The 8,825-nt window shown below is 38.4% G+C and overlaps 2 protein-coding genes and 1 non-coding gene across 3 annotated transcripts; 1 reads left to right on the top strand and 2 right to left on the bottom strand.

Moving 5' to 3' along the window:
- Positions 1 to 364: 364 nt before the first annotated feature.
- rpl18a (ribosomal protein L18a) lies at positions 365 to 4,809 on the bottom strand. The gene is made up of 5 exons (XM_056242820.1): positions 4,667 to 4,809; positions 3,725 to 3,904; positions 2,794 to 2,923; positions 2,462 to 2,571; positions 365 to 508 (listed from the first exon to the last, which is right to left on the bottom strand). The coding sequence occupies exons 1-5, from the start codon at positions 4,682 to 4,684 to the stop codon at positions 416 to 418; spliced, it is 531 nt and encodes a 176-aa protein (XP_056098795.1). The 5' UTR covers positions 4,685 to 4,809; the 3' UTR covers positions 365 to 415.
- LOC130077557 (small nucleolar RNA SNORA68) lies at positions 2,628 to 2,763 on the bottom strand. Its single transcript, XR_008805784.1, has one exon. It is a non-coding gene; the product is annotated as a small nucleolar RNA SNORA68 (small nucleolar RNA).
- Positions 4,810 to 5,185: 376 nt separating the features above from the next.
- Positions 5,186 to 8,466, top strand: dynlt1b (dynein light chain Tctex-type 1b). Its single transcript, XM_056242823.1, has 5 exons — positions 5,186 to 5,315; positions 5,531 to 5,572; positions 6,004 to 6,127; positions 6,293 to 6,370; positions 8,317 to 8,466. Exons 1-5 carry the CDS (start codon positions 5,289 to 5,291, stop codon positions 8,385 to 8,387), a joined length of 342 nt encoding a protein of 113 aa, XP_056098798.1. The 5' UTR covers positions 5,186 to 5,288; the 3' UTR covers positions 8,388 to 8,466.
- The last annotated feature ends 359 nt before the right edge of the window (positions 8,467 to 8,825 follow it).

Consider the following 8,825-nt stretch of genomic DNA (forward strand, 5'->3'; position numbering starts at 1 on the left):
CAGCAGTCTTTGAGATGTGCAATAAAATATTGTATACTGTATATTTACAAATTTTCTGCTCAAATACATACAAGGGAATAAAGTCCAAATCAACCAAATTCAGTTATGTAATCTTATATTATACTTCTAATGGTCTGATGTGTGTTTCTTTAGTTCATTATTAATTGTCTTGCTAATGACTCTTTTGCATGGTGACATTCTCATTGCAATTCCTTGAACTCTCATTACTGTGATGTGGCAACAAAATAATAATAATAAATAAACACCATGATCTCACTACTGCGATTGCATTTTAAAATTACCGTAGCAAGTTCATAATCAGCATAACATGTATCTTTGTATTGATGACACACACGAACAGGGGGATTTTCTCCACGTTTTATTAGTCTGTAATGTGAAAGCACAAACAAACACTCTAAAAGAAAGTGTTGGGTCTCTTGGTGGTGAAGCGGGGCTTGTGCTGGCGGCGCAGAACCCTGTGAGGGAGAGGGAACTTGATCTTGGAGTCCTGTGGAAACAAGAGACACTACAGTCAAGCATTCATTCATTCCAGAGTCATTTAAACCAACTTTACATTTAGCAGAATCTTATCTAGCCTGGTTAAAACCAGACCATTCTCAGTTGTAACTGAGTTAAAGCGTCATAAACAAGTCATTTTCAGAGGGGCGTCACCAGCGGACGTCGCGGATAGAGCTAAACCCAATCAGAGCGATGAAGGAGATGACGTATGCAGAGCCGAGTGTTGTTCTTTGCTCGGTTTTTAACTAAAAGGAAACGTTAATCGCTTAAAACACACGCGATCGCTGATTGGAACGAGTGATGTTCGACGGCGGCATCCATCTTTGTAATGTAGGCTACAAAATCTGCTTCAAAACCCCAGCGCTGTCGTCATCGTGTAAAGCCCGCCCCAACGCTTCTGATTGGTGCCGCGATTTCGGCGGATTGGAAATGGGCTTGAATGAGCTCTTTGCCAGACTAACTTTCAGAGCAAATCTAAATTTGCCGGAAGTTGTCTGGGTTTTCCCAGGCTAGCTTTTATCCAGAGCGACTTACAAACAAATGAGAGCAGTAGGAGCAGTGAAACTAACAGTAGGACAACTATGCAAGAGCTGAGACTTATTTTTTTTATAAATAGAATATAAGACAAGAGAAAGTGTTCGTATTACTGGATCAAGTGCTACCGAAAAATAATTTAAAAAAATTAATTCGAGTGGACTTTTCACTTGAACCACGAATACACAAAATATTGTACTCAATTCGACCCCTATGGGAATGAATGGAATGCTTCAGTACACATAGAAAAACCTAAAAATGATCACTTTACCAAAATATTATTTTACGTCTACATGTGTATCTGAATGCATTCTGGAGAGAAACTGACTTTAGGACCCAGCGGAACAGCTCATTTACTCCATATAGAGCTATAAGATCATCTAGAGTCATGAAATCTCATGTGTTATTATTATTTTTCCACAAGAGGTCGACAAGACTCCTGATGTAAGATATTTAAAGCTGAATTAAAAGGGTTATGGCATGACATTGTAAGATATGTTGAATTTAAGTTGAAAGAATGTTAGGAATGTGCTTAAATTTCGATTTATTAGTAATTTAAGGTAAATAAAAAGAAAAAAGAAAAAAAAAGAAACATCAAAATAAGCTTTCTTACGGAAGCGTATTGCATTCACTTGAAGAAAAAAATCTACTGTTTTTTTGAATTAACGAGTTAATTATCTCAGAATTACAAGATAATTTTTCATGGAAAAAAAGTTTTTGCTCTGTTTTTCTGAGTTTTTGAGATAATCAAGTCATTAATTCAGAAAAACAGAGCAAAAACTTTTTTTCCATGAAAAATTCTCTTGTAATTCTGAGATAGTTAACTCGTTAATTCAGAAAAACAGAGCAAAATTTTTTTCCCATGAAAAATTCTCGTAATTCTGAGATAATTAACTCATTAATTCAGAAAAACAGAGTAGATTTTTTTCTTCAAGTGAATGCAATACGCTTCCGTACTTTCTGGACCAAAAAAAAAAAAATTTTTTTTATAAATTTAGGGCGTCGGGTCATTTTGACCCGCGAGGGAAACAGGTAAACTCGAAAATTTGAATATCGTGGAAAAGTTATAATTTTGATGATTATGTCTTACAGCTTATGAAAACCCCAAATTCAAAATCTCAGAAAATTAGAATATTACATGAAAATCAATAAAAAAAAAGGATTTTAAATACAGAAATGTCGGCACTCTGAAAAGTATAATCATGCATATGTATATAGTTATATACTAAATATATTAGTCACCTTTTAATTTGAATTACTGAAATACTGTTGCACGATACTCTAGTTTTCCGAGTTTCACCTGTATGTTATTAAGCGCGAGGGAAGGATGAGGGTTAAGCGGCGACCGCGTCATCATCGAGCTCGTGCTAAAGCCGAGTAAAGCTAATTCTGCGGTCAGGTGACTCACGTGGAACTGCTTGATGGCGGGTCTGCGGCATTTGTTGGCTGCGATGACCTGCACCTTCATGATCTGGATGGAGTGAGCGCGGGCACGATGCCTGGCACCCATGTCCCGATCTGAAGCACAAACACACATCAGCACAGGGAACACACACACAGAACACACAACAATCACATGTCGCACCTTGAATTCACTTTCAGTGGCACGTTTTACAGCCTAAGAAAGGCGACAAGGTTCGGTTTTTCTGTGCGCACACATAGCAAGGGCATCAACACTGGGGGGAAGTGACCTTTGGGTTTGCGTGCGGGTCGAACACGAGTGTGTTCTGGGAAACTCACAGCACTGAGTGACGGCTCCAGATGTGGACAGGTCTCTGTACTCGCGGTACATGTTGTGTGTCCCGCTGCGAGAGTCGTAACGCAACCAGATGCCGAAGTTCTTCACCTTCAGAGGAGATTTCTCATAGACCTGTGCAGGAACAGAAGTCAAGTCAAGTCACCTTTATTTATATAGCGCTTTTTACAATACAGATTGTATCAAAGCGCTTCACAGTGATAACATGAAAACAATATAACAAAAACAATACACAGTTACACACAGTTACACAAAAACAGTTACACATTACAAGCTGACAACTATACAGATAAAGACGGGTCTAAGTCCATATTTAAGAATAGCAGAGCTCACACGACAACTATAACGATATATCGTTGGGATCACTGTCAGAACGTTTTTTTTTATTCCCAAGTGTCGAACGATAGCACACTGACAGCCAATCAGCCACTCGAATTAAAGGGCTCGCGTGTTTAAAATGGCAGACGACATTGTGGAGAAGTTAATCCAAGTCAAACCCACTTTCAAGGATAGTTTTTAAAAATGAATGGGATATATGGAAAGCAATCAGTCATACCCTTGGAATAAGCGGTGAGAAGTATTAACGATGAGATCATTATGCAGGCTAGCAAATAGTGTACCAAAAGTACCAGTGCTAGTTAGCTTGCTTTGAAGCTTTTATTTTAGTACTTTTTTCTCATTGTGTGTTCCAAATTTGTAACAAACCAGCCAAATTGCTTTGGGATTCATATATATGCGCGTGTATATTTATCAGGTATAGTCATTCGAGATGTTTATGATCCATTTCTGCTTAGAATAAAAAGACCGTTATCATTCGTTGGTATGGACGCTAATATAGTTCTAGTTCTCGGTGTGAACGGGCCGTAAGCCTCAGAAACAGAGCTCATAGACGTCTGGATTAGACAGCGTTCGCACCAGGCCACAGTAGACGGTCTCTCCGTTGGCTTTCTTCATCTTCCTCAGCTGGGAGACGAAGTACCAGAAGCGAGACTTGGCCACCACATGGTTGGGGGCGAAGATCCTCATGCGGTACAGAGGGGGTGTGGGGTTTTTAGCGGAGGGCAACAGACGCCCAACAACCTTATACTCCCGAAGCTGCAGAAACAGAGAGAAAGACAGTCAGAGATCAACACTTTAGCTCAAAATCTCACCTGAACACGAAGATGTTGGTGTCTATGCCATTGATATCATTACTCTAGCATGTTAACCTGTTAAAAGCCAACCAAACCCTGTTTAAACACTAAATTAGGCTGGTCTCCCAGGCTGGTTTTAACTGGTCTCCTAGATTTTACAGCCAAAACAAGTGGCAAAATCCCTCCAAAACTAGCTAAACATAGTTATAACTTTATTCAGCGGAGTATGTTAACCCGTTTAAAGTCAACTAAACCATGTAGAAAAAAAATTGAGCATCTTTGATCTATATTTACCTAAGCTTGATACATATTATCTTGAAAGCGCGCAAATTTAATCATCATTACGGAATACTGACACTTAGCGGCCTAAACACACTGATCTCGAGTAATGCTCAGAAAACAAACCAACGAGCGCACAATCTCACTAATACACTCAATAATACAAGAATCAACCACTGAGAGTGTGTTAGAGAGTAAATCAACTCGATATCGTGAGGTTTTGTGTGTGTGTGATCATCACTGATCAGCACATGGAGCGAGTCTCCGGCCGCCATGTTTCTCTATTCGCTACAATCAACACGTCAAAGCGAATAAAACGCTTTAAACCTGAACGTGTGTCGTGTTAAATCGCTGCTATGGGTAAATGAGTGTCTTATACGTGTTTTCGGATGATAATTGTGAGATTTAAGCGACTGTGAAACGATTAAAGTAGGATTTTACGTACTGTGCCAGACGCCTTCATGGTGTCTCTCGCCGACGACCACTGTGAAAGAGGAAGCAGCAGGGCGGGGAATCCTGACGTCAATCCTCTTCCGAGGGGCGGGGCTTGGTGGAGCGGCTCTTATTGGTCAGTCAGAGCGATCAATCAAGGCTCTAAATATTTAAAATAATATTTCAAAAGCATATATGTTATTGCCCTTCAAAGAAATTAGAACAAATAAAAAATAACATGGCCTATATATTATATTCTTAAGTAATAAACTTTAAAATATAAACATTAACAATTTTAAAAGTGCTATGTACAGCCCAGAGACTAAATAATAAATGTAAACGATATTACATATTTGTTTTGGGTAACAAGCAACAGGAGAACATACGGATGAAAAAAACCCCGGCGATTTTTTGTAACACGAAACTTGCTACATTTACTTCTGTAAACGTAAAGACGGAACGAAATAAATTCGTTAATATCATACTGCGTGACGAATAAAATATACCATCAAAATTATACCTCTAAAAAGTTTGTAATTACATTTTAGACTACTATGACGATCCTCCGTCGTGACGTATACGGTGCGTCATTTCCATGACAACCGCTGAGGCTTCGATTGACAAAACAAAGAAACATGGATGATGATCAGAGTGCAGAAGAGGTACCGTAAAGACCATAAAAAATAAAATATGTTTGCTTTAAACACTCGTAAATTACTTTTAACTCGTTTATTTTTTGCTGTTGCAGTAAAGCTAGTCGCTAACAGCTGCTAACCGATTAACCCGAACACATATACAGTAGATTTCAGTGTTTTCGCTGTTCAGAAGCTTTAAACAGTCTCTCGATCTTTCTCTGTTTATTCCTGTCTTCTTCTAGACAGCCTTCGTGGTGGAAGAAGTGAGCGGCATCATTAAAGAGGTGTGTGTGTGTGTGTGTGTGTAAGAGAGAGAGAGAGAGAGAGAGAGAGAGAGAGAGAGAGAGAGAGAGAGAGAGAGAGTGTGTGTGTGTGTGTGTGTGTGTGTGAGTGTGTATGTGTGTGTGTTTGTTTGAGAGTGTGTGTGAGTGTGAGACTAAATGTCTGTGTGTGTGTGTCAGATATATATATATATATATATATATATATATATATATATATATATATATATAGAGAGAGAGAGAGAGAGAGAGAGAGAGAGACAGTGTGTGTGGTGTGTGTGTGTGAGTGAGTGTGTGAGAGAGAGTGCACAATTTGTCCATAGTATGTCATAACTCTGATGATGGACAGCATGATTTCTGACGCTGGTGTGTTTCTGCACATGTGTGTTCTGTGTGTGTGTTATCTATGTGTGTGTGTGTGTGTGTGTGTTCAGTCTCTGGAGTCAGTGATTGGTCGCAGCAGTTTCGAGCACAAGCGTGTGAGTCAGTGGACGTCCAGTGTCGTGGAGCAGAGTCTCTCTCAGCTCAGCAAACTGGCGAAACCCTTCAAATACATCGGTGAGCAGAACATCTGTGTGTGAGGAGAACAACTGTGTGTGAGCAGAACATCTGTGTGTCAGAAGAACATCTGTGTGTGAGGAGGTCTGTGTGAGGACTGGGAGAACATCTGTGTGTGAGGTGAACATCTGCAGGGAACCCTCACTGATCCTCTTCTCTCCTCAGTCACATGCATCATCATGCAGAAGAACGGCGCTGGGCTTCAGTCGGCCTCCTCCTGCTTCTGGGACAGCACTACTGACGGTACGGCACAATAGTGCACACATAATACAGAGATATATGTGTGAGATATATAGAAGTCAATATATCAACATTTTAAGAGATGCTTACTGACCTTTGCACATGTTCAGCCCAGGCTCTTCTTTTTGATACAATATTATGTCACATGACATACCAAAATGCATTATGGTCCAAAATAGTCATTTATGTCTATTATCCAGGAATGACATTAGAGAAATCACAATTTGGAGACAAAAGTCTTCCCGTCATAAAAATGTAAATAAGCTTAGTATTATCCCTATATTTGTAGGTATCGTTGAAAACATCAATACAATTATGCCCAAGTATATTTTAAATACTTTTATTAATGTTTTTTTTTTACATTTTTGTCGTATTTTTGTATTCAGATTAGTTACCTGGAATGACATTTTGGGACTTTTGAGGTCAATAGTTCCTTAAAGATGAATTATTTATGATGAATTTTCATTTGAGACTCAGTTGAGTCATTTAATGAAGTGCATTTAAAAATGTATACATTTTTAATATTATGAATATGCTTTGGACACCAGAATTGACACGCCACGTCATTGACCCCATATATACACTTGATCCATTAATACTAACACTTTATTCTGATCTATTATCTTTATAAAAAATATAAAAAATGTGCTGCGTTGGATTAAACTGGGAAGGGTCACAGCACTGCATATTGTTGTCCTCATGTTAGTTTCAATGCTTCTATTGCTCTCATGTGTGAGTCGCTCTGGATAAAAGCGTCTGTTAAATGAATAAATGTAAATGTGACCCTGGATCACAAAACCAGTCACATGACGCACGGGTGTATCTGTGGCAATAACCAACAAAACATTATATGGGTCAGAATTATCGCTTTTTCTTTTATGCCAAAAATCATTAGGATATTAAGTAAAGCTCATGTTCTATAGAGATATTTTGTACATTTCCTACCGTAAATATATCAAAAAGGTTTTTTTGTGAGTGGATGCAGCAATATCACAAACACAAATGCACAACTTTAAAGGAGATTTTCTCAATATTCCGATTTTTTTGCACCCTCAGATTCCAGATTTTCAAATAGTTGCATCTCGGCTAAAAATACAAACCATACATCAGCTTTCAGATGATGCATAAATCTCAATTAAAAAAAAAATGTACCCTTTGAGACTGCGGGTCCAGGGTCACGTATATAACATACACCTGTTTTGATTTAAACGTCATTTTTTTTTACTGTTAAAAGCATAAAAATACCATGTTTGCAGATATTTAAGAAATACCAAATAACCCTACTTTAATGTTTTAGAGCTATAATGTTATAGTCCATCCTTTTATCCCTTAAACTCATCTTTGATCACCAAAATGACATATTTAAGCATTATCCCTTTAAAATATCTTGACTGTAACTCGACACCCTTGCCTCATTTAGTATGCGCGGTTCTATGAATATGCAAATGAGCCCCGCCTTCACTCACTCGCTCAGCTCAGAGATCCACTGGTTGACGATCACACGTTGATCTGATTGGTTACAAGCTCGTTTGTGACGTCAGAAACACCAGCGATTTCAAACCGTGTTTTTGAGACTGTCTTTGGTTCACTGCAGTTTTAAGCAGAAAATACTCAGCAATGCTGTCGACTTATGAACTTACACACGGTTTGAGTTAAAGCATATTAAAAACACCACATAGACACATAAACAACATTAAAAACTGGGGGGACCTAAACATTTGCTATATGCAAAAACTTCTTTGTTCAATCTTTTACAGAAGTTTGATTTGACAAAAAAACCGCCTAATATTAAACATATTTTTATCATATTACAAAAAACGAATGTATAGTTTGCACTATTATAGCGTATTGACTCTTATTTCATCAAACTTTTGCAAATGTGTTTAAAAGCAGAGTAATATTGAATGACAATATTTGTGTCTAATATTGAGCTCTCTGTTGTCCTTCAGGAAGCTGCACCGTCAGATGGGAAAATAAATACTTGTACTGCATCGTCAGTGTGTTCGGACTCGCCATTTAAACACGAGCGCATTCAACCCGACGTTTACTTGCATTACACGACGTCCAAACCCTCTATGCACAATAAAAGCACACGTCTTAAAAATCTCTGCAGGTTTTATTCTCTCAGACAGTTTTCACAACAGTGCAATGGAAGGAAAGTGTTTGGACTGAGGAATGATCTTGCTGACCCTGATGGTGTTAGACTAATGGAGAAGGGGTTCATTGCATCAGTGCATCAAACGTCAAACACCTGTTTTAAACTCAAGTAAATGTTTATCTGTAAAGCAAAGCATTTTCGCACCGTTACAGGCGGATCCTCCATCCAAACATCATTACAGCTTTAAGACAGTGAAGTGAACCAACAAACATTTACACAGATCCGACTGAGGAAACCCAATGATTTCTTTAGTGATTCACACCCACAAAATAATAAATACGGTCAGGCACAATAATAAAA

Source organism: Rhinichthys klamathensis, unplaced genomic scaffold, assembly GCF_029890125.1.
Source record: "Rhinichthys klamathensis goyatoka isolate OS25496 unplaced genomic scaffold, OSU_Roscu_1.1 h1tg000758l_1, whole genome shotgun sequence".
NCBI classification, from domain to species: Eukaryota; Metazoa; Chordata; class Actinopteri; order Cypriniformes; family Leuciscidae; genus Rhinichthys; species Rhinichthys klamathensis.

What these genes read in the sequence shown, in the direction of transcription:
- rpl18a (XM_056242820.1), bottom strand. An exon ending in AGACCGTCTACTGTGGCCTG is followed by an intron (nt 2,924 to 3,724) that starts GTGCGAACGCTG and finishes GTTCCTGCACAG; the next exon opens with GTCTATGAGAAATCTCCTCT. An exon ending in TGGAGCCGTCACTCAGTGCT is followed by an intron (nt 2,572 to 2,793) that starts GTGAGTTTCCCA and finishes TTTGTGCTTCAG; the next exon opens with ATCGGGACATGGGTGCCAGG.
- dynlt1b (XM_056242823.1), top strand. Translation starts at nt 5,289, where the DNA reads ATGGATGATGATCAGAGTGCAGAAGAG. An exon ending in TGAGCGGCATCATTAAAGAG is followed by an intron (nt 5,573 to 6,003) that starts GTGTGTGTGTGT and finishes GTGTGTGTTCAG; the next exon opens with TCTCTGGAGTCAGTGATTGG. An exon ending in GAAACCCTTCAAATACATCG is followed by an intron (nt 6,128 to 6,292) that starts GTGAGCAGAACA and finishes TTCTCTCCTCAG; the next exon opens with TCACATGCATCATCATGCAG.